The sequence below is a fragment of the Microcebus murinus genome, chromosome 18 (genome assembly GCF_040939455.1).
Source record: "Microcebus murinus isolate Inina chromosome 18, M.murinus_Inina_mat1.0, whole genome shotgun sequence".
In the NCBI taxonomy this organism is placed as follows: Eukaryota; Metazoa; Chordata; class Mammalia; order Primates; family Cheirogaleidae; genus Microcebus; species Microcebus murinus.
In genome coordinates, this window is record NC_134121.1 from 55,993,464 (window position 1) to 56,018,402 (window position 24,939).

Genomic DNA, 24,939 nt, shown 5'->3' on the forward strand with positions numbered 1-24,939 from the left:
ATCCTCCTTTTATGAGGACACCAGTCGTATTGGAGTGGAGCCCACCCTCATGACCTCATCTTAATCTGGTCATCTGTAAAGACCGTATTTCCAAATAAAGTCACATTCCCAGGTGCTGGGGGTAGGAGTTCAACATCCTTTGGGAGGACAGAATTCAACCCATGACAATGACCTAGCCTTGCTCCTGCCTGTAGTCACCAGCCCCTCTCCCCAGGTTCAAGGGGAGGGAGGGTCTTGTTGGAAAGACTGTCACGGGCATGTAAAATGGAGATGCTGTTGCGGCCATTTTTAGAAGATACAATCTGCCACGATAGTGTTTAAAACACATATATTTTTAGTTGCTCGTATTTGAGCATACGGGGGATTTACATAAAAAACTTGATTTCTGTTTCCTGAGCATCAGAAGAACCTGACAGCGCTGGGCACTCACTTCCCCGAGCCAGCATTCAGGGAGAGCCGCCCCACTTCCCTCGTGCCCCTGTCCCGGGGCCACTGTCAGTTGCCATCTAGTCACTGTGCAGAACTGTCATTTCCCTTGCACTCAGCCTGCCCCTCTCCTGCCTGTCCCTGGGCAAGCACCCTCCTCGAAGGTGCCTCCCCACACCACTGCCCACAGAGGCCGCTCCCTGGGGCCGAACCTCAGGAAGTTCCCCACGGGTGAAATCATGCCACGACCTGGACAATCCCACCCCCGCCCCCACCTCTGCCCCGGGAGCGGGCAGAAGGCGTGGAAAGGAGCCCCGCCTCTGATTCAGGGCCCCCGCGTCTGCAGGACTGGCCCGGGCAGGACGAGGCTGGACAAGCACAGGCTGACTGCAGAGGGAAGGACAGGGCGGGGGCGGGGAGGCCGCCTGGAAAACTGCAAGCAGATGTGGTCATCACAGCCGCCCTCACGGGGTCCACCAGCCTCCTTCTGCCCCTCCCCCATGGCTCTCCTTCCAAGCAATGACGTCAGGGGCTACTTCTGAGGTGGCGTCCCTGACCTCCTGCCAATCCCATCCATTTGTGTCTTCTAGAACTTTCCCAGATCTTCCCTGCTGTTGGCCAAACACCTTTACGACAAATGCCGAGAAAGCGAACAATGCCAAGGTTGCAACGCTATTGCTGCGTCATCCCAGGAGCCTTGAACCGGAGCCATCATTTTCTCCCTAGAAGAGTCCGCTGCGCAGAAAGCAGCCCAGGCCCCGGGGCCAGGGAATGGGCTCTCGCTGTCCTGGGCCTCCTGCGGGAATGTGGGCAGGTCCCTTCCCCCAGAGGAGCTGAGCCCTCTTCAAGCTTGGACACCTCGTATTTTGGCTGGGACAAACCCCAGGGATTAGGGGTGTCCCCGAAGACCCTAGCTCTGTCACTTTGCACAGGTGACTTGGCCTCTCTGTGTCTCTTGCTCCTGCCTCTGTAAGATGAGTTAATTCATGCACAAAACGTTGCGCGGTGTCTTAAGTGTGAGCTATTGTTAGTGTTTACGTGTGTCCCTGATGAGGTGTGGGTATCCACCATCCGGCATCACACCGTTGGGCCCTTTCTAGTGGAAGCCGGCCTCTCCCTGCATGCCCAGACAGGAGCGGGGTGGCGTGGGCCCCGGCACCAGCACGGGAGCCTGCCCTGCCAACCCTGTACCAGGCCCCGTGCCAGCCCCAGAAAGCGGTGGGTCTTGCCTCCATCTGCAAACGGGCAGGCTGTGCCCTGTCTTGTGCCCCAACTCCAATGCACCCAGCGCTCCCGAGATCCCCTGCCTTTGCCCAGAGCCAAGGCACAGGGGGCAGGGCCCCGGAGTTCCGGTCACCAGCAGCTGTGATTAATATTTTGCAGGTTGAAGGCCGGTGAGAGGTTTTCCTGACCTCAGGGAATGACCGTTGTTTGGCTCTTAGTGAGGAGTGGAAACAATTGTAAAAGAGGGGGAGGTTGGGAAGAAATAGGAAAACAAGTATCCCTCAGTTGCCAATTTAATTCAGGGCCTGCTGTCGCTTTTCTACAGAAATCTAAGACTGCTGGGGGAGGGGAGAGGAAGAAGAAGGGGGCAGAAGGGAGGCCCAAGGTCCCAGCAGTGCCTGGTCCTGGGATCCCACCAGCTTCGGCCGGTTTATCGAACCTGAACTCCCAGAGACAAAAGACACACATTGGAGCTCCAACGAGAGCTTCTTACTCCTTCTCTAGGGCTGGTGTCACAAATCGACACAAACTGGTGGCTTAACCAACAAAGATGTATTCCCTAGCAGTCTGGGAGCTACCAGTCCAGAATTAAGGTGTGAGAAGGTCCCTCCTCGGGCTCCAGGGGAAGGTCCTGCCTTGCAGCTGCCAGCTCCAGACGGCTCCAAGCCACCCCAGAAACTTCTCAGTGTGTAGCTGCGTCTCTCCCACCTCTGCTTTTCCCACCTCTGCTGCTGTCTTCAGACGGCCTCTTCTGGGTGTGGCTCGATGTGTTCTCCCCTTCTTATAAGATCACTAGGCATTGGACGCAGGGCCCTCCCGATCTAATATGACTGCGTCTTAACTAATTACGCCTGCAAAGACCCTACTTCCAAATAAGGTCACATTCTGAGGTTCCAGGTAGATGTCGATTTTGGGGGGACACTAGACAGCCTCCTGTGCTACCCTTGCCTACCTTACCTGGGGGTCACTCCAGAACCCCACGGAGGTTCTGGCAAGTGTGGATTTCGCCACAAGCCGCTTGAGACTAGGGTTGGGCGAATTTCCGTACGGCCCATGAGCCAAGGGTGGTTGTTACATTTTTTAAGTGATTCAGAGAAAATAAAAACCAAAATGATATTGCATGTGAAAATTACATGCAATTCAGACTTCAGAGTCCATAAATAAAACTGGATTGGAACACAGCCACGCACATTCCTTGGTGTGCCGTCTACAGCTGCCTCTGCACTAGGCAGGGGCCCGGCGGTCCGCAGAGCCGAAGCGTTTACTATCCGGCGCTCTGGGGAGAACATTAGCTGACCTGAGGACGTTGTTATTGTGCAACAAAGTTTCCTGCCTGGTCTGTGGCCCACACAGAGTTTGGAGGTCTCCCTCTCTGGGTCACGCGGTGTCTGAACCCTGGGCAAAGGCTGCTTAGTGGTTAACAGAGGGCGGGCACAGTGACACCAGGCAGGCCTGGGTTCGAATCCTAGCTCTAGCACTTCCTTTCTGGCAGGTGCTTTCCCCTCTTCCAAACGGGGAGATGGAATTCCACATTGTGGGTCTGCCCTGAGGCCTTCAGCACAGTTTAGGGGCGTGGCGCCTGCTCAGCCAGCTCAGCTGCTGTTCTTGCAGCTCTAGTCGGCTTAAAAGGTTGCAGGCAGCAGAAAGTCAAAGACGTCTTAAATTCTGCAACACACCGGAAGATCCCACCCGTGGTAGGGGAAGCTCCCAGCAAGCCTCTGGGTCTAATTTCACTCTTCACGGACGTTGAGATGAGGAGTGCGTATTGTCTGCCCTGGGTGCGAGAGAGGGACTTTCCATGGGGACAGTGACATCAGAAAGCACAGGTGAGCCCCTGGGCGGCTGCAGCTCCACGTGCCTCTCCTGCCTGCGCCCCACCTTGCTCTGCGTCCCGCTGGGGGCTGCCCCATGTGGACCGCATCCCAGTGCCCTCTGATCCTCCGTTGGGTTTGGACCATAGGAAGCCCAGGCAGGAGAATGGAAGGTGGCAGGAGAGCGAGGCTGGGAGCTGTGGGTCCCCCAGCACCCGCCCTGCCCCTGTTGGTGTCTCTCTCTCCCTCCGGCCTTCTCTGCCTGGAGGTTCCGGTGACCTCTCCCTCCGTTTGCAGCATCAGACCCAGGGAGGTAATGACACCTGCTGTAGTCCTGGGTCCTACCTGTGATTTGGGACTGGGGGTGGCCTGTAGGTACGCCTGTAGCTTCCCAACACCTCACCCACAACCCGGTGAGTGGTGTCTCTATGCAACTCCCCTCAAATTAGCCTAATTTGAGTGTGCTAGTGCTTCCCAGCCTGCCCGATAGACTCTGAAAGACCAGCTTAGCTCTCCCTAAGTTCGGAAGATTCAGAAGTTTCCCACTGACACACTTGCTGGCTAAGAAGAGTCCTGGGGCAGGGTGGAACATGACTGGGTAAGGTAGGAGAAGTCAGAGAGACTGAGGTGGAATTGTGCCTAAAGCCTGGAGCTCTTGGATGATTCTACATGAATGTCATTTTATTGATGAGCAATAGCAATACTCCCTTACATGTGCAGAGCGGTGCATGGCTTACAAATCACGTTCATGCACAATCTCCCTTCTAACCCACTCACTTTTCTAGGAGGGGTACGGGCAGTTACCAGCACCCTCATTTTCTGGAAGGAGAAAACTGAGGTTCGGAAAGGTTTGCATGAGCCTCCACAGCTGGTATAGAGCTGAGACTTGAACCAGTCAGGTGGCTGATTTAGCAAATGAAAATAAAGGATGCCTGGTTGTCTGTGAATTTCAGATAAACAGCCAATGATGTTTTGGGATAAGTGTGTCTCGTGCAAAGTCTGATTTGTATGTCATTATTTTATCTGGCAGCCCTAACTGGAGCCCAGGTTTCTGATATTCAAGGCCTATGCTTTCTGCTATAACAACTATGCTGACCAATAGCATTCCTGAAGACGGACTCTTGCCAGTGCAATTTCTGCCAAATTTTCCAAAGAATTGGTCAGTCCTGGGGAGTAGGAGAGGAGGTGGGGGCAGGGGGATTCCATGGAAGGAGGATGCTTTCTCATTTCGACAGCCCTATAAAGACCTTCCTCCATCAGAAAAGTCAGGGCAGTTTTCTCCAGAAATTAGTGAACATGTCCCTGAGCCCTCCGTTGGAAAAACTGGCATGGGAACAGCATAGACCCTCAAGTAGCAAGACGTTGGATTTAAAAACTCAGTAAGAGGATGAGCCTCCCTCTGAGATTGGGGTCCTAGTATCCCACCTGGCTGGGATACTAAGCAGGAGATATAACACTAGAAGAAAATTGACTTGCTGGTTCTTCCATGCCACCCCTAGTCCCAAATCACAGCTTGTATCCAGGACATTGTCCCTGTAACCCTCCAGAACTTCAACACAGTAGTGCCACGGCCCACCTGTCGGAGGGGCTTGATGCTGGGCCAGCAGCCTGCCTGGGAACCACAGAGAGCAGCTCCGGTGGTTTGGGGCTTGCCCTTCCAGGTGCAGGAAGAAAACTGGGCTGGGGGCAGGGACCTCTGGAGGTCCCCGTTGTCTAAGAGGTTACATCCCTGTGCTTTCCCTCCATGAGTGGGATGCCGGGGGAGGCAGAAGTTGCACCCATCCCACCGATGGCATAGTGGACTCAAGTTCAAGTGGAAGCTGGAATTAGTGGGAACCCAGGTCCGCCAAGCCCATGTTCTTTTTGTTAGCTCAGCTGACCCAAAGTGCATTTTTCCCATTTAGCAACTCTGGGAGCATTAAAAAGAGAATCTCCGCTGAGTTCAGGGAGAACTTCCTTAGTTTTCCCAGGTGCGGGTCCCTACCCTAGGGGACAGCAGTGCTGTGTGCAGTCCAAGCCAGCACTCTCTGTCTCCTGGGCTTTGGGAAGTACCATTTCCCATCTTCTTTTTTAGCAGATCCCTTTTTTTCCCCCCGGCGTAGGCATGGTCTTGTTTTTCCCCCCTAGTGTATCTGGTCCTAGAGCTGTAGATGGCCAAAGTCCACGCTCTCTGGCTACAGTTAGGGAGGGGCCGGTCTAGGATTCGAAATGAATGAGGAAGAAGTTTGGAGTTTGGAATGAAGGAACACAGTGAGGCTTCCCACAGGTCTAGAACAAAAATGTTTTCTGTGTGTGCCACACTTCTTGGTGTTCAAAGCCCTTTCTTTCAAATCCCATTATTTTTACAACCGATCTTTACAATAATCAGATTGGCAGTAGATCAGGGATCATTCAGGTCCCCGGAGAAAAGGCCGTTTAAGCCTTACCAATTTGCAAGGGACTGTTCTAGAATCAGAACCCACTCTTCTGACTCTTGGTCCAGAATGACTTCCATGTTGTTATCCTTTAACCAAATGTCCTCAGAGTAGTGGGTGTGCAGTTACTTCTAAGGTAGGGTTCCAAACTGTGTGCAAGATGAAAACTATGTCTAGTCAGAATTACCCCTGCCAATCCTTTTAACGATTTGAAAACTGGCTGTAAAGCATAGTGTACAGTTTGTGCTGTGATGTATCCAGAAGCGTGCTTATCGGACCTCCACTTAAACAGTGGCCATGCCGATGGACGTAACTGTATTCCTTCTGCAAAGCACAAATGCCCCTGGTACCCTAAATACTGAAGGTGGCAGGCTGCTTCCTACCAGGCCGGAACACTTCTGCTCCTGCTCTGTAGTTATCACTGTTCCCAAACTTGTTTATGCCAGTCGTGCTTTTTATATGTAGTAATTATATAATTTAATGAAATACGATGTAAGTGGATAAAATAAGAGTGGAGAAGAATAGTTCTCTCTCTGAAAATTACAGTGCACGCTTTGGTAAAGGAAAGTGGCAAAAAGTGAAAGAGTGTGTTGCGTTAGTCATGGACAAGAACTGTAAAATATTAGGAAAAGATAGTATCTAAGGTTCTGCTGTTATATCAATCTGTAATTTCTACATGTCCTTACTTTACTTTAAAGAAACAGGCCAGGAACAGGGTGGCTCACGCCTGCAACCCTAGCACTTTGGGAGGCCAAGGCGGGAGGATCGCTGGAAATCAGGAGTTTGAGACCAGCCTGGGCAATGCAGTGAGACCCCATCTCTACAATAAATAAACAAACCAACAGAAACTGGAAAGCACTGATGCTGCATTATGGGTGTGATTTGTGTAAGACAGACAATAATAAGAGCTCCATACTTTGAGCCCATTCTCAAAAAAAAGAATAATGCAATGGCTCAAGATCAGATTGGCAAATGAGTTTACATTTGTGTGTTTTAAGGAAAAATAAAGTATATATAAAGTATATAAATGCCCTGCTTTAACTGTGTTTTGATCAGTTGAGCAACCTTTGTATGAATAAATGTCTCATGTGCATTATATAATAATGTAGATTATGCAGAATAAATATATCATTGAATGGCATTACATACACTATTAAAATTATTTCTCCTTCACGCTCTTATTTCAGTCCATATGACTTAATTTATGTCAGATAAAGGTGGCAAAATGCAACACCACTGCATTCATAAATTCAGCCATCCAAGGCTTAACTCTAACCTTGGGTAGATTAACTGGGTTAGGGCCACTGCAAAACAGTGTGTTTCTCCTGGCATCGAGATGCTGGCTTTGTAGAAATGAACATAAGAGTGGTCAGGGAGCTGGCCTTGAACTGTCAGAGAGGCAGCGACTGTCTCTAGAGCCACACTCCTTAAGTACAAAACCTGTCTCCGCGGCTTCCTGGGGGCAAATCACTTAAACTGTCTCTGTTCCGGGTTCCCTCCTAGGGGTTGGTCACAAAGATTGCATAAGTTAATAAACGTAAAGGGATCGGAACAGTGCCCGGCACAGCGTGAATGCCATGGAAGTGTTAGCTATTGCTAGTATCAGTATCAGTATTATTCACTGTCATTTGCATCATGCATCTGAGAAACTCTTATCCTGAAGTTTAAACAGAATAGTGTGTTTCACGTGAAGGCGTGAATGTCCACTCACCTGTGAGTTCAGAGAGCAGACAGGTTGGACTTCGACTCTCTGCGAACGCAGGGCACGGTTAAAAGAGGCTGTGTGGGGAGGGATTGTTGGGGCACGATAGCGGGATAGGTGTCCCCATTCACCTTCCAGGGAGGAAAAGAATGAATGTTGCTTCAAAACTCCAAAAAAAAAAAAAAAAAAAGTTTATTTATAAAATACTGACAGTTTGACAGGACATGAGACTTCTCGTGGTATATATTTCCAACCGATTTCCTTCTTACCTTCCGTTTAAAAAATAAACCTGCTAACGAGCTATATGACATATAGATATATATATATATTTTTTTCTTCTTACAGATAGACACCTGCCATAATGAATACTCTCCCCATAATTTTTCGTTATAGCTTTTAAATCAAAAAAATAAAGATTTGTGTTGAGTTTTTGCTTTTGGAGTCTGTGTGGGTGGAGAAAGGTAACACATTTAAACGCTTTTGGTTATTCTTACGGAAACGAAGAGAAGGGGAGGTGGTCCCAAGGTGTCACCTGTGCCCAGGGTGGTGGTCAGGGGTGCTGTGTGCGCGCTCGGCCCTGTCCCGGACCACACAGGCGCTGGGGAACGCGGGCGGCTGCTCAGATGGTCTTGCTCCTCCGCCTCCTGCCCACGGGCCCCTCACCCAGCCTAGGCACCGTCACACAAGCACTCTGGGAAGGTGAGGGACGCCTCTGCCCAGCCAGAGTGACACGGTGACGAGGAGGCTCTGGCACCTTTAGAAGCACTGCCCAGGGAGGTGTGGGCAGCAACAGAAGGCCTCAAGGCAGCGTGCGCTGGGCGGGGCAGCCCCTGCCCTGTCCTTGTTTCCTCTGAACCGGGCAGTGTCAGGTTTGGGGTGGGGGTCGGTGGGGGAGGGGCGGGGGGGCAGCCTGGGGCTGCCAACTCCCTGGAGCCCTAGGAGGAAGGTGCTTCCGGAGCCCGTGGCATCTTTTTGGTTTGTCTTGGCAGTCTGGGTGGGCAGCTGCCCCCCAACTCTGGAGGCACAGCCAGGTGGGGGGGAGAGCAGCCCTGGTGTGCCCGGCCTGGGCTCCTGGGTGCAACACCGGGAGATTTCCCTGGGGCAGGGTGAGGCGATGCCAAGGCGGCCAGGTGTGTCCTGGCGTGAACCTGGCTGTGGCGGAGTCACACGAGCAGGGGCCCTGGCACCATTGGCTCAGGAAATCAAAGGCCAAGAAGGCTCCCTGTTTACCCATGGGCAGTGCCCACCGCCCCTTTCTAGTGTGGCCAGGTGTCCGGGAGGAGTGTCCGGGAGGAGGGTTGGGAGCCTCCACTGCCCCAACAGATATGTAAACAAGGGCAAAGAGATGTCTTCCTAAAAATTCCAGAGTCCCACAGCTGGAGACCCGGGCTGGGCATGTGGCTGGGGCGGCTCAGGCAGATGGGTGGGCATTGACTTAAGGGCGGGACTTGTACCTTGGGCCCAGCCTGACCTCATGGGCTCGCCTAAGAGTTCTGCTTTGCACAGAGCCCTTACCCTCTCAGACCACAGATCCCAGCCACACCCCAGGTGCAAGTGACTCAGGCCACCCGTGCCTCAAGGGGAGACACCGCTTACACCATCAGACGGGGCTGCAAGAGCCTCTTTGCTAACACACATGCATGTGTGTGTTCTGTGCATATCTGTGTGTGCATGTATGCGTTGGCATGGTGCGAACGCGCGTGTGGGGAGAGGGAGAAGGAATATCTTAGTGCACCAGGTGATTCATTAAAGGCAAAGGAAAATTGGCCTCATGTGCAATTTATACACACATACACAATGTTTTTACTCACCCTTGCTTCCTCCCCCCCAAAAAAAATCCCTCACTGGGCTGGGATAAAATAATCCCCTAATGCAAACTGGGAACTTCCTTAAAGGGTTAAACGCTCAGCAGACAGGGAAAAGGGTGAAGTTGTTAACAAAACAAAAGCTGAGAGGAGGAAAGAAAGCGCAGCAGCGTGCTCACAGGTGGGCAGCTGCAGATGTGCTGCTATGGAGACGCCAGATGCTGCAGAGGGGCGGGGTGGGGGCTGGGGAGTTGGGGGTGGGGGTGGGGTGTCCAGCTGACAAGTCCAGGGAGGCCCTGAGCACCGTATTTCCTGGAGGAGCAAAACCACAGCCCTTTGTCCTCCACTGGGGGAGAGCTTCCCGTCCAAGACCCCCTGCATGGAGAAACAGCCAACTGGCCTCTAGAGCGGGGTCAGCCTGTCTGCGGAGCCGCCTTCCAACATCTCCCCATTCATGTTTCCCGGGGGTCAGGTGTGCTGGGAACAGCCCACGGCTGGGAGCACCCTTTCCTTGGGCCCAGCCCCTGACCCCCTCCCCAGTCGCCATGAGCACAGCGACTGATCGGGGGCTGGTGGCCGGGTGTGTGTGCGTGTATGTGCATGTGGAGATACAGGCTCTCTCTTCCCTTGGTCTGCTTCTGGAATCTCCCACTCAGGCCTCCCCTGACTCTCCTCACCCACAAAGCAGGGGGTCACCTCCTCTCCGCGGGACCAGGAGGGCCTGTGCCCGGCATCCCCAGGGAGCCCTGCGACTCCCACTGTCCCCAGTCGTTGCGGGGAGCCTCAGGCCAGCTTCCCAGGGCTGGCCAGGGTTGCACAGGGGCCTCGGACCGCCCGGGGGATCGGACGGAAAGGCTCCTCCCCCAACCCTTATGTCTGCAAGTACCAAGTGGATGGGAAGATCCAGGCCACCAGAAGTGGCTTTTTAAAGAACATTCCCTGGAGCCGACTGTGTGTGTCAAAGCTTTCCCTCCCATCGGCTATTCTTGTCCCTTGGTCCCATCTGACCTGCCCCTGCTGGCCGGCCTGGCTGCGCATCTCGAACGCCGTGTCCAGCTGGGACTGGGCTTCCTGACCGGCCCCTCCTGCGCCCACAGCCCTGTCCAGGCTGGGTACGGCCTGGGAGGCGTTCCTGGGGGTTGGAGCGTTTTTTGACTCTTTGTAAACTGGGGACTAGGCAGACGGGGCAAACTCTGGGTGCTCCAGGCTCTGCACCGGGGACGTGGGCCGCCCCCGGGCTCCTGTGCCTCTGTGCTTAGGAGGCTGTGGGTTCAGAGCTCGAGGGACACAGTGTGCTGTGTGCCTAGGAGGACCCAGAGCGGATTCTTCTGGAGAAGGTCCTCAGAGCCTTCCCCGTGCAAATGCGTAGGAAGGGTGTGTGCGTGCGTGCACATGTGCGTGTGTGTGTATTCGTGCCTGCGTGCTGGCAGGAAGGTACCTATCCAGGGGACAGTGATGTCTGCCCAGATGGAGGCTCCTCACCCCACCGGGCTCCCCACCGAGGCCAGCTGAACTTCCTTGCTTTAGCAGTTGCCATGTCCTCCTCCTTTAAGCATGGGGGAGGTGGTGCCTGGGTTGGAAGAAAGAGAACAGTCACAGCTTCACCCTTATCTTCCTGACTGCCCGCCATGCGTCACACCCGGTGTCGCACAACGTCCAAGCCCCCCGGACTTCACCTCTCCTTGTCCGTGCTCAGGAAAGTGAATTCCAGCAAAAGGAGGCAGGGTTCAGCTGGGGGGACTCTCCCCCAGCCCTCGGGCCCTCTTCCTTGCATTCTTAGTTTTTTAAAAAATATGCAGGAGCAGGGAAGTAGCTAAGCAAATTCTCACCCTTTAGGTTTTTTTTTTTTGTTGTTGTTGTTGTTTCCTTTTTCTAAATAAACCGAATGCTCGGTGGAGGAGCTGAGCCAGGGAGGAGGGCGGCAGAGGCGGCCGAGGCAGGGCAGGTGTTTGGGCGAGGCCGGCTGAGGCTGCCAGGGAGCGAGAGGGGAGCACAGAGACAAGGCAGGCCCTGCCTCGGGGGACACCTGTCCCTTCTGCAGAGGAGCCACCAGCAGCGGCCCGGAAGGAGGGCAGCTGGCTGGACATCCAGAAGCTTCTTCCTCCCTCACCCCTGCCGGCCCGAGAGGCCTCCAGTCCTCTGCCTCCTCTCCGCCTCTCTCCGGGGGCCCAACCCACTCTGCGTCCCCTGCAGCGGGGACATGGCCACTTGCCCAGCTCCCTGTGATTCCCGGAGGGGCAGGGGGCCCCACGCTCTTGCATGGAAGAGTCGCCGGCCGCACGCGTCCTTCCTGGTTTCCTCGCGCCCTTCTCAACGCCGGCTTGGCTGGCCCTGGAATCTCCGCGCAAAACAAACCCGGGAGGTGAAAAGTTGACTTGGTTTCTTGGTGTTCCTGTTTTCTGGCAGGCGGTGGGAGCAGGGGTGGAAGAGGAGTTCGGGGCCATGTTTCTTTCTCTTCCCCCTTCCGTGCTGTCAAACGAACGACGAAAACCCTGCGATGGGAGCCCGGGAGCCAGGAGCGAGGCTGCTGGGGGGGCGGTAGAGGGTGCTCTGCTGACTCGGGGGGTTCGGGGGGTTTTGGGGCGTTGGAGTCCGGCTGGCCTTGGGCCGGAAGAGGCTGCCCTGCTGGGTGCTGTTGCTGTTGGCGATGGTGGCGTGGTCCGGCTCGCCCGAGTCGCTCTCCGTGTAGCTGTACGCCTGGGCCCGCGAGATGCCCTTCTGCTGCCGCCGCCACGAGTTGTAGTACGTGGGGTCGCTGATGTAGTGGTTGACGAAAGAGTGGGCCTTCTGGTGGCTCGAGTCGACCTCGTACTCACTGTCGCTTCCCTGGGGGGACAGAGAATCCGGGTACGTCAGTGGCCCCACGGGGACAGGTCACCGTGGTCAGGGCTGGAGGCCCAGAGCACCCTGGCTCGAATCCCTGCTCTGACTTGGGCTGTGGCCGTCCCCGCCCCCTCCCTGCCAGGGGGGGATGGGCCCCCTTTTATGCCATGTCTGCCTCCTCCAGAGCAGCCCCTGGGCGTGCTGCAGGGCCTGCTACAGTGTTGGCACAGGGCCGGCAGGTGAGTCGGAGACCTGAGTGCTAACCTTTGTTGTCAACCGAGGTGACAGTCACATGACACAGAGTTAACCGTTTTAAACAAGCCTATGATACAGTGGTGTTTGCAAATGTATTCATTTGCAAGCATCACGTCTACCTAGTTCCAAACCATTTTCACCGCCCCGGAGTAAAAACCTCGTGAATCAGTCACTCCCTGTCTCCTCCCCTCTTCCCATCTTCCCAGCAACCTCTGACCTCTTTTGTCTCTCCAGGGATTTATCTAGCCTGGATGTTTCGTATAACTGAAACCGCACGACACGTGGCCTTTTGTGCCCGGCTTCTCTGAGGCAGCGGAACGTTTCCAAAGCTCACCCACGACACACCGAGTTCTCATCTCGGTGCAGCCTCTGGCCTGGGGGGCAAAGCCGGCACCGGAATGAGGGCTTTAGAGACCCCGGTCAGTGACAAAGGGCTGCTGCCCGCCCATGTGCTTTCCGAAATAAAAGCAACACTCAGTTATGAAATAAGCATGAGAAAAATATCAACAGAAGTTCTGAATTTTCATGCGATGATGACCTTGAAGCTTTTTTGGGGCGAAGGAATATAAAATGTTAAATTATTCTTAATAATTTCTTTTGGTACTTTGGTGTCCTAAGCACAGGCTTCATCTGCCCGTGGGGGACGTTGGCCTGCGACAAGAGTCAATCAGGGTTGCGAAGTAAAATCTGAATCCTGGAGCTAAAAATATCACACGCACACCCCCCTCCCCCACCCCAGGCTCCCAGCAATGTTTTGAGAATTAATAAGACAACAGATGGGGCCGCCCTCAGAACTCTCTGGAAGGGAAGTGCGCTGATTTTAGCGGGCGGCACAGGCTCAGTGAAACGCAGCTCTGAGGACCCCAGCCAGGCTTCCGGCCTTGCCCTGCTGATGCCCCTGCCTGGGGGCAGTTATTGATCACACCGACCTACCTCCCGTGTGCCCTGGGGGGGAGCAATCACACCGACCTAAGTCCCGAGTGCCGTGGGGAGGAGCGATCACACCCACCTAAGTCCCGAGTGCCGTGGGGAGGAGCGATCACACCAACCTAAGTCCCGAGTGCCGTGGGGAGGAGCTGTCACACCTACCTACGTCCCGAGTGCCATGGGGAGGAGTGATCACACCAACCTAAGTCCCGAGTGCCGTGGGGAGGAGCGATCACACCTACCTACGTCCCGAGTGCCGTGGGGAGGAGCGATCACACCAACCTAAGTCCCGAGTGCCGTGGGGAGGAGCGATCACACCTACCTACGTCCCGAGTGCCGTGGGGAGGAGCGATCACACCTACCTACGTCCCGAGTGCCGTGGGGAGGAGCGATCACACCGACCTAAGTCCCTTGTGCCGTGGGGAGGAGTGATCACACCTACCTACATCCCGAGTGCCGTGGGGAGGAGCGATCACACCAACCTAAGTCCCGAGTGCCGTGGGGAGGAGCGATCACACCAACCTAAGTCCCTCGTGCCGTGGGGAGGAGTGATCACACCTACCTACATCCCGAGTGCCGTGGGGAGGAGCGATCACACCTACCTACGTCCCGAGTGCCATGGGGAGGAGTGATCACACCAACCTAAGTCCCGAGTGCCGTGGGGAGGAGCTGTCACACCGACCTAAGTCCCGAGTGCCGTGGGGAGGAGCGATCACACCGACCTAAGTCCCTCGTGCCGTGGGGAGGAGTGATCACACCAACCTAAGTCCCGAGTGCCGTGGGGAGGAGCGATCACACCAACCTAAGTCCCGAGTGCCGTGGGGAGGAGCGATCACACCGACCTAAGTCCCGAGTGCCGTGGGGAGGAGCGATCACACCGACCTAAGTCCCGAGTGCCGTGGGGAGGAGTGATCACACCAACCTACGTCCCGAGTGCCGTGGGGAGGAGTGATCACACCGACCTAAGTCCCGAGTGCCGTGGGGAGGAGCGATCACACCGACCTAAGTCCCGAGTGCCGTGGGGAGGAGCGATCACACCGACCTAAGTCCCGAGTGCCGTGGGGAGGAGCGATCACACCAACCTACGTCCCGAGTGCCGTGGGGAGGAGCGATCACACCAACCTAAGTCCCTCGTGCCGTGGGGAGGAGCGATCACACCGACCTAAGTCCCGAGTGCCGTGGGGAGGAGTGATCACACCAACCTAAGTCCCTAGTGCCGTGGGGAGGAGCGATCACACCAACCTAAGTCCCGAGTGCCGTGGGGAGGAGCGATCACACCAACCTAAGTCCCGAGTGCCGTGGGGAGGAGCGATCACACCAACCTAAGTCCCGAGTGCCGTGGGGAGGAGCGATCACACCAACCTAAGTCCCGAGTGCCGTGGGGAGGAGTGATCACACCAACCTAAGTCCCGAGTGCCGTGGGGAGGAGTGATCACACCAACCTAAGTCCCGAGTGCCGTGGGGAGGAGTGATCACACCAACCTAAGTCCCGAGTGCCGTGGGGAGGAGCGATCACACCAACCTAAGTCCCTAGTGCCGTGGGGAGGAGCGATCACACCAACCTAAGTCCCGAGTGCCGTGGGGAGGAGTGATCACACCAACCTAAGTCCCTAGTGCCGTGGGGAGGAGCGATCACACCAACCTAAGTCCCGAGTGCCGTGGGGAGGAGCTGTCACACCTACCTACGTCCCGAGTGCCGTGGGGAGTAGCGATCACACCGACCTAAGTCCCGAGTGCCGTGGGGAGTAGCGATCACACCGACCTAAGTCCCGAGTGCCGTGGGGAGGAGCTGTCACACCGACCTAAGTCCCGAGTGCCGTGGGGAGGAGCGATCACACCAACCTAAGTCCCGAGTGCCGTGGGGAGTAGCGATCACACCGACCTAAGTCCCGAGTGCCGTGGGGAGGAGCTGTCACACCGACCTAAGTCCCGAGTGCCGTGGGGAGGAGCGATCACACCAACCTAAGTCCCTCGTGCCGTGGGGAGGAGTGATCACACCTACCTACATCCCGAGTGCCGTGGGGAGGAGCGATCACACCGACCTAAGTCCCGAGTGCCGTGGGGAGGAGCGATCACACCAACCTAAGTCCCTCGTGCCGTGGGGAGGAGTGATCACACCGACCTACGTCCCGAGTGCCGTGGGGAGGAGCTGTCACACCGACCTAAGTCCCGAGTGCCGTGGGGAGGAGCTGTCACACCGACCTAAGTCCCTAGTGCCGTGGGGAGGAGCGATCACACCAACCTAAGTCCCTCGTGCCGTGGGGAGGAGTGATCACACCTACCTACATCCCGAGTGCCGTGGGGAGGAGCTGTCACACCGACCTACGTCCCGAGTGCCGTGGGGAGGAGCTGTCACACCGACCTAAGTCCCGAGTGCCGTGGGGAGGAGCGATCACACCAACCTACGTCCCGAGTGCAGTGGGGAGGAGTGATCACACCTACCTACATCCCGAGTGCCGTGGGGAGGAGCTGTCACACCAACCTAAGTCCCTCGTGCCGTGGGGAGGAGCGCGGTAGCAAGGAAACCCAGCCCGGCCTGGACAAGTGAGCCTGGGAGGCTCAGCTGCATCCTGCTTCGCAGGCAGACAGTACGGAGAGGGACGTTGCCCCAAGTTTCTGAGCTCTGAGGAAAGGAAGGCGCAGCTCGTTCTCAGGGACTCAGAGACTTGCACGACTTCGGAGCCCTGGAGAGACATAGCTACGACACATCGAACCAGAATGGTCCCCCCACTGGGGCCAGTGCTCTGCCGGACGGCAGGACACTGTTTCCTCCACACACCCCGTGCTGCGGTGACTGTCGCTACCCGGGTGCTGACGCCCTGGGGGTGCTCACACCCCAGCACCGGGGAGAATACCAGTGCAGAGACGGGGTGGGCTGTGCCCCAAGGAAACGCCCTAGCTGGGCTTGAACTCAGATCCGCCTGACTTTCCAAAGCCCACGGCACTCTGTGGCCCCGCGCTCCTGCCCGGAGCCCACAGGACGGAAGTGAGAGCCCCCTGCCCACCCGGTGGGAGTAAATGCCAGATCTGCTAATTTATGTCCTCTGGCCACTCCCCTCCCTGCCTCCCCTCACCCCTCCACAACCCCAGCCACAGTGCTGACTGCCCCCACCGCCACCCCACCGCCACCCCACCGCGATCCTCTTGGTGGCCAGGGCTGGCTGTCCAGGACAATGGAAAGTCCCCGGCCTTCTCCCCATGACGCAAGGCGGCACAATACAAGCCCCGGTCTGTGCCCACTGCCCAGCTGCCGGCGCAGGAGAACAAAGCAGGCTCCATCTGCCGAGGGGCGGGCACCTGACCTGTAGCAGGGGCGAGGCCGGCCCGAGGCGGGAGCCGTTGGCAGTGGGAGGCTGGAAGGCCGGAGAGGCTCGGGTCTGTGGGTGTGCCGGGCCAGAGGGACACCCCGGAGTTTGCTCTGTAGGTCAGGTCTCTCCACCCAGTAACTGGCTTGAGTCGTTGCTGGCATCATCCCCAGAGGTTCTAGAATTTTGGCTGCCCCCAGGCCCCAGCCTTGGAGAGGAGCCCCCAGGTCACAGGGGTGGCCCCCATCCTGCAGCGAATGGGGTGAGAAGGGATGGTGGCAGGATGAAGTCCCCACTCCGGCTCCTACTGGCAGGGTGTCTGGAGCTACCACGCAGGCTCCCTCAGCCTCAGCGTCCTTGTCTGTAAAATGGGCAGATCTCCATGGTTCACAGGGTGGAATGAGCTGATATACGAGAGACTGCTGTGAAGGTATTACTAGGGGGAGGGGGAGGGTGGGCCTCTGCAGGAGGGGGAAGAGATGCAGTGAGAAGCCTCAAAGCCCCCCTGGGAGGCCGGGCGCTGTGGCTCACGCCTGTAATCCTAGCTCTTGGGAGGCCGAGGCTGGCGGATTGCTCAAGGTCAGGAGTTCAAAACCAGCCTGAGCAAGAGTGAGACCCCGTCTCTACTATAAATAGAAAGAAATTAATTGGCCAACTGATATATATATAAAAAATTAGCCGGGCATGGTGGCACATGCCTGTAGTCCCAGCTACTCGGGAGGCTGAGGCAGGAGGATTGCTTGAGCCCAGGAGTTTGAGGTTGCTGTGAGCTAGGCTGACGCCACGGCACTCACTCTAGCCTGGACAACAAAGCGAAACTCTGTCTCAAAAAAAAAAAAAAAAAAAAAAAAAAAAAAAAAAAAAAAAAAAAAGCCCCCCTGGGAGGGATCAGAGGGGCCGGGAGCCGAGCAGGGGCGGCTGACTCAGCGCTCAGGCAGCTGGAAAGGGAGAGGAAGGTTCAGCTCCTGCCCACACCCCCCACTCCAGAGTGGGGCACGTCTAGTTTGGAAGAAGGGTGGGGAGTGGCCTCTCTGGCCCAAAGACCCTGCATCCAGACCATCACCGGCCGCCAGCTCTCTGCTGAGCACATGCTGGGTGCCCGGCAGTCTGCGGGCAGCACCCTCATGGGATGGAAGGCAGGAGGAGGAGGAGGGGCTAGGAGCCAGGAGGGGGCTAGGCGGGGAGAGTCTGGTCTGCCCCTCCCCCCAGCTCTCCAAAGTCCAGGGAGGGGGTCTTTGCATCTCTGTGAACATCTGTTTCTTTTCTACGTGGGGGCAGGGTGAGAAGAGAAGAAAGAAAGTGAGGGGGACCAGGGGCTCCTATTGCAGCTTGCAGCTCTCACGGGCCTCGGTAATTGAATGCAGCTTCCCAGGAACCGGCCCAGCACAAAGGGGGCCTTTTAGGGGCCGCTGCCAGGCCGCCAGGCAATCAAGCCACTGCTTCAGCTCCCCGGTCTCTTAACAGTCCCTCAAAGCCTCTCAATCAGCAAGTACCAGGGTCTGGGGGGTGGGGTGGGAGGGAGCACAGACGCTGCAGGCCTGGGGACAGCCAAGGGAGGGGGCCAGGAGGAAGGAGGACCCCCGAGAGAGAGGAGGGAGCAAAGCCAAGCCCCTTCACGTTTTTGTTCCTCTCCAGCCCTAAGGATCCTGCCCCAGACCCAGCAGGCAGGCAACGGGCGGGGACCCTCATCTTGTTGAATCTTTTGGGAAGTCTGGGAGGAGTGTGTGGCCCCAGATGACAGAGAAGTCACCCTGTGCAGCTCCTTTGTAGTCTGGAGGCCGGAGCCCCCTCCCACACTGATGGTCCCACAGGCTCTTCTGCAGGATTCTAGCCTGAAGCCGCAGCTTGTCTGTGCGGTCACAGTGCTCCTGCCTGTGACCTCCGGTGCCCTCAGCCCGGTCACAGTGCTCCTGCCTGTGACCTCCGGTGCCCTCAGCCCGAGCCAGCCAGGGCCCCGCCTGCAGGATTAGAGGTGGGGTGGGTGACGTGCTAAGTGTCTCCTGGGCTTCTCTGTGGAACCTCCCTGGATCTCCCCCCTTGAGACACAATCTTGTTTGGGCCCTGGGCTCCCAACGGCTGGAAATCTTCCAGAAACGTCCTTTGAAAAATGTCAGCTCAGACGCAACTTGTCACAGGTGCTACTTATGCCCTTGCAGGTACAGCGAGCGCCCTATAGCTGTCAGAGATGTCTGTGGTCGGGGGCTGCTTGGGTGGTCCCTGGGGTGGGGTTGGAGGCGGTGAAGGCGTCTTTCTCTTTCAGTCTCTCCCTGTGCCATCCCATTTGCCTGGACTTCTGAGCTCTGTGACCAAGGGCACGCTTCTTGACATCTCTGAGCCTCAGTTTCCCCTCCTGCTAAGTGGGGATTGTCCCACTTGCATGGCAGGGTGGTTTGATGTTACATGAGAACATAGAAAGCACAGGCTTGGCACATGGCAGGCGCCTGCCGTGTAGCTGTGCCTCCCTCTCCCTGGACTCTCTGTGCCCTGTAGCGTGTTTCGAGTTTGGCACCAGCCTAGGCTGCCGGGGTCTGGGTGGGTAGGGCTACAGAGGAGCAGCAGGTGAGGCCTGGAGCCTACGAGATGCATGCCAACCTGACGGACAAGCGGCACACTCACTGCTCCCCACTTCTACCCATGACCTGGTCCCGTTGTTCACACTTCGAGGTGCAGCTCAAATAAATGCCACCTCCTCCGGGCAGCCCTCCCTGAGACCCGGGTGGAGTGGCCCTTCCCCCGGGTCTCCTCACGGTGCTTTCTCTGCCCCTGCACCGCAGGAAACAGAAAGACTGTTGTTCTCCACTTTCTCCCTGAAGTTCCTATGGTTCCATAATATTTCCATGAGAACTGAAAACATGATTATTCACACATAGGCAGTCTTCCCGAGTAGATCACAACCCCTATAATGCAATATTCATAAGCGTCCGTCCTGCCCACGACTGCAGCCACCACTCGTAAATCGTGTCTGTTTACCGGGCGCAGAACAAGTAGTTGTTGAGTAAATGCACCCAGGAATGAATGAGCGAGCTCCACGGAGAGCCCAACAGCACTCACTCTGTCCGGGCGCCACGCGGGGCCTCACCTGTGCAGGTGTGTAAGGGAGGGGTAACGGGAGGGTGAGGGGCTCCCCGACTCACTCCACCTCACCGTCTTTACCCGAGCACGGCCCTAACACCACCCCTGCCTCCTGCGGGCTCCGAGACTTAAGTGGCCACATTCGCGAGCAATCCTTCCAGTCCCGTCTGGCGCCTAGAAAGCACTCCACAAATGCTCATTGTTAGGCCTCAGTGCCCAAAAAATAGTACCGGAAATATGACGCGTCCTATATATTTTCTTCTTACTTTCTCACATAAGCTCAATTCTGTTATAATGTGCTTACAGGGGCCGTCTACGATATGGTAAAGAGCTGAAGGTCGAGATTAGAAGGTGTGTGCCTCTGGCTTGGAATTTCCTTTTCCGTTGAGATTCGTGTGCTAAATAAATACATATTTTTTTTCTGCCAAACTTGAGCTCTTATTTTGAAAATGGAGTTGGAATGCAGCCACACTGCAGTTTTACAAGTTCCATCAAACAAGCCACGGGCTCTTTAAAAATCTCCAGTCTGGGGGAGCACCCTCTCCTTTGCTGGGTGCCCCTCTGCACCCCTTGAGGCACAGCCCCGACTCCAGCCTGTGCCCTCTTTGGGGAGCCAGCCCCTCTCTCCCCTAGCCCCTCACCCACCCCGAATTGCGGCCTTTCCCACACCGTGTAGCGTGTGTGTTTGTTTATAGGTCAGGTCGACTTCTTGTTTTTACCAAATCACAGGGAAACGGCTGGGCAGATTTCTGCCAATTTTGGACCGTGCGTTTTTGGGTGGTCTGACGTGGAAAGGAAACCAGGCTGGCGTAGGCAGAACTGGCTCTCAGCAGGCCTGGGGGAGGGGAGCCTTCGGAAAGGTAGCAGTTGTTCTCCTGAGCCCCTGAAACCCAGAGCCCCAGGCCCGAGTGGTGGCTGGGCCTTCGGGACGTCAGCCCCAGGTGGAAGTCACAACGGTGGCAGCTCGGCATCCCAGACACAGAGCGGCAGCCGGGCGGCCTCTCGCCTGGGCGGGTGAGGAGCCGCAGGACTGACTCATTTGCATGTCTCCTAAGGACACGAGAGAGGGGCTCTGTCTCCAGGCTGCCTCCTCCGGGCCATGGAGAGCTCTTGCCAGGCGGGGCCACCTCTCCGCCACTTCCACGTCCTAGTAGTGTGCTCCAGCACTGGGTGTCGAGGAGAAGTCAGTGTCTGCCCTCCCTCTGCACCCGCTGGAGCTGCGCTCACCGCCCTGGAACATGTGACTTCCGGGCCTCAGCGGCGGTTAAGGCTCGAGCTGACCCGGAAGCAACAGGAGCCACCTGTAGCTGAAGCAGGCCCCTCACCGAGCCAGGGATGGCCCTGACATCATGGAATCACGGAGCAGCCCCCCTGGGGACTCTTGGTGACACTTAGGGGTGGCGGCTATTTGCCAGCGGGCATGGAAGTGATTTAGCATCTAACAGTGGGTACAGGACACCACTGCCGGGGGATGGGGGGACCCGGGTGACTGAAGCCCTCCCGTGACGAATGTTCTCAGCGTCTTCCTGGGTTCTTCCATCTCCGAACATGCCAGTGCCCTGGCCACAGCTTCCTGGGACCTAGGCTGCCTACGGTGACTCTAACGCCAAGTGCCAGGTTTTCGAGAACAGATCTGGAGTGAGCGGACCCAAATCAGGCCGGGCACCTTTTCCAGAGCCCTGTGATGAGCTGGCGCTGCACAGGTGTGACCTCATCTCGGTTAACGTCCTCCCCGTGCCAGCTTCTGGACAGGCCGTGTCGTGTGGACCAGGGGCCGTGACGGACCCTCTCGTGTCAGAATCATTAACGGGCAGCGCCGGGACCCAAGCCCAGGGCTCTCCCACCCAACCACGACTATGTCTTTTCCAATGAGCGTCTCTCCTTCAAAGCAGCCCTCGGGGAAGGCTGGTCCAGTGACCTCCCGGTCCAAAGCTGCTTGGGGAACAACTCTAGTGCCTGGAGCACTTTCCTTTGAGTGGCTTGTTCTTTGAGGATGGGTTTGAATTTTTTTTTTTTTTTACTTGTCAAGTGCATCAAATTACAGGAGTGAAGTGAGTGTTTGGCCCTCTTGAGTGTCTCATCAGCAGGTTCTGAAGGCTCTTCCAGAAAGGCCTGCAGTGAGGGTGACATGACTGGCCCGAGGGTGGCTCTGGGACAGGGTGGAACCCGGGGGCCCAGCTGACTGCGGTCAGAAGGCCTGCGCCCAAGGTCTCGCTCTGAAACTCGGAGCTGTGATCTCAGGCTCGTACTTTCTGCCCTTTGGAACTGAGCCGACTGGCTTAACCTCTCTGAGCCTCAGTTTCCCCATGTGTATAAAAAAGACAACGCTAATGCCTGCCTCAGGGGGTCGCTTTGATGATAAACCGAGGTGAGGCTTGCCCAGAGCTCAGACCCTGGGGGACGGGGGTGTTACTTTGAAGGGGCCACACTTCTCTGAATGGGTGGGTCTGGGTGGTGGTCAGGAAGGAAGAGTAACTTCACAGCCATGAATCTTTGTCTCTCTCCTGGGAGCCTATACTCAGTCTAGAGTCGCTCTGGTTGATTCATTTTCCCAGTGACATTCCATTCTTTCAACAACTATTTCTATAGCGTGCCCAGGTACCAGGTATACCGTTCAAGACACTGCAGATGCAACGGTGATCAAAAACGTCTCGAGTTTCCGCCTTGGTGGAACTTGGCCTTTGGGGTAAACGAGCCCAAGCCAACCCCACCAAGCCCTGACTCAAACCCTGAGCCATCCCGAAAGCCTCCATCCAGTACCTGGATGGTGGCCAAATGCCCCCCCAAAGGGACTTGAGCATTCTGCCGTGACAGCGGCCTTCTGGAACCTGGGAAGCCTCCTCCCTCTAGGGCATGTGTTCCATGGAGTGACTGTTCCAAGTTGCTATGGAAACCGTGTTCCAGTGATGGGCTTGTTCTGAACAAGTCAGACCGGGGGCCGAGAGGGGATTCTGGGCGTTCTCTGCCCGCCCTTGGGGTGGCTTCTGCAGCAGGCTGCTCTTCAGCACAGGGACTCTGCTCCCGGCAACTTTGTCAAGGCTGGGGGCCCTGGCACGGCCACATGGTCGAGGGACGATTCTGTGTCCCTGCGAAATTCAGGCGGGGATGGTGACAGCAAGACACCCGGGCAGTGTCTTCTGCACTCAGAGGGCTCGCTCCCGAGGGGTCAGCACCCAGCCCGTGAGGGTGGAATGACAGTGTGCTCTGCAAGGCCAGCGTCCGGAGCTGCCAGACAGCATCACACAGGGTGTCCCTCCCACTGGCCGCCCCTCTGCATAGACAGAGGGCCGTCTGTGTCACAGCCCCTCGGGCAGAGGGAGTTCCTTGACCTTTCCGAATTCTACCTGGAGTGACTGGAGTCTAAATGCTGGCGGCCATCTTTGGGGGAAAGAAAAAAAATCACGCTTCAGGGAAAGGACACAGGCCCCCAGGGTGGCCTTGTGAGTCCCCAGTGTCCCTGAGGCTGCAAAGAGTTAGACACTCCTAAGAAGAAGTCATGACCTGAATCACGCGGGCTCAGCGCAGCTCTGTCCCCCGTTGGGGTCTCCGTCCCTGCCAGCTTAGAGCTGGGGGGTTAGGCCCAGCCTTCCTGGCTCTGCCGAGCTCCCCAGTAACCCTGGAGATGCGTGAAGCAGCAGTGAGCCGGAGGCCCGCAGTCCACGGGCCTGCAAGGACCGAAGGCTTCCTGGCACCTCCGGCCTGGCCCGCAGCCGCACTCCCTGCTAGCACGGCTTCCTCCGCTTCCTCTCCCAGGACTGGGCAGAAAGGTCCAGGGTGTGGGACACAGTGCCCTTTCCTGACCCTTCCTCGGCAACCACCAGGCTTGGCCGAGGCTGAGGGGCCCTAGGGTGGGAAGCTGCAGCATCGCATGGCTGGAATGCACTCAACGCCTGCCCCCACGGCCTGGGACACAGTGTCCCCAGGTGACCCACCTAATGGCCGCTCTCTAAAGCTCCATGCCCTCCAGTGGCACCGTCCCCTTCTCAGTGTTTTAAAAGCTGACATTTATTGCACGGTTGCCATGTGCCGAGCTCTTCTGTGCCTCATCTCCGCAGATGTCCCCACAGCCCCATGAGAGAGTGTCACTGTCCCTCCCCGTTCTACACATGGAGAAACTGGGGCTCAAAGAGGTTGGCTACCCAGGATGCCCAGCGCACAGGCAGCAAAGCCGGGGCTCACACTCAGGTCTGAACCTATGAAACTTAACGACTTGCTAATCTACACTGCTCCCCACCCTCGGGGCTCCTGGACACGCAGCCCTCGTTCCTGGAACCCATTCCAATCCCTGAGTATTTATTTGGGGTGCACATTTCTCCAGCCTGGCAGTGCAGGGCTGCCTGTCACCCTTCTTCTCGGAGTCACCCTCTCCGTAGCCTCAAGGCCTACCGAGTCACTGAGCGTGTGGGTGACTCCTGCAAGTCTAGAGACCACGCCCTCGAAGGATCTCATAGGATCCGGGTTCCAGGGGCCCCACTAGCACTTGGGGCAGACTTTGAGCAGAACTCAGGAGGTGGCAGCTGGCCCACACCTGACTGCGGGTAGATTCCTAGGCCCTTCCATCTTCATGCCCCACATGGGGAAGGGAGGAAGGACGCCCCCCGGCGGCACTCACACCCTCTCCCTTCGCTGTCCCCTCCCCTCTCCAGGGCACCTGGCCCTCCTCCCCTCACCTGAGAGTCGGAGATTTCTGAGGGCTTCTCGGTCAGGCTGCTGCTCTCTGCGGGGATGAGGTCATTGTACTTGGTGACATCCTCATCGGAGTAGTGGAGGCTGCCCGGGCTGGGCCGGGGCGGAGACCTGGAGAGAGCAGGGCAGTGAGGCTGAGAGGTGGCCTTGCTCAGAGCAGCACCCCTGCCAGGAGACCACAGCGAGGCCTGAGGGCAGGTGCCCACGGGTCCCCTCCACCCTGTGCTCCTCCTCCTTCTCGTGTCCACTCTCCAGAGCCTGGGCCTTCGGTACAGGAGCCCGGAGGAGGATGAGGAGGGACAAATGGGGTGCCTGGCTAACTCTGGGGCTAGGGGAACGTCACCGTGGCTGGGTTCAGGGCCGCAAGCCTGGGGCTGGTTTGGTGCAAATGGCATTTCCGTGTACACACGGTGGCACAGGGACACAGGAGGCCTGGGGATGGGAGAGGCTAGGAGGGGCGGGGCAGGGGTGGCCTCCGGTGAAATGCCC

At 56.9% G+C, this 24,939-nt stretch overlaps 1 protein-coding gene across 1 annotated transcript in view; it reads right to left on the minus strand.

Moving 5' to 3' along the window:
* Positions 1-9,645: 9,645 nt before the first annotated feature.
* SDK2 (sidekick cell adhesion molecule 2) overlaps positions 9,646-24,939 on the minus strand; it is a 137,239-nt gene continuing 121,945 nt past the window's right edge. The window contains exons 46-47 of the mRNA XM_075993921.1: positions 24,435-24,561; positions 9,646-12,208 (exon numbers count right to left, since the gene is read on the minus strand). Of these exons, the coding sequence (XP_075850036.1) occupies positions 11,855-12,208; positions 24,435-24,561 (481 nt within the window). The 3' untranslated portion in view covers positions 9,646-11,854. The remainder of the gene's footprint in view (positions 12,209-24,434; positions 24,562-24,939) is intronic.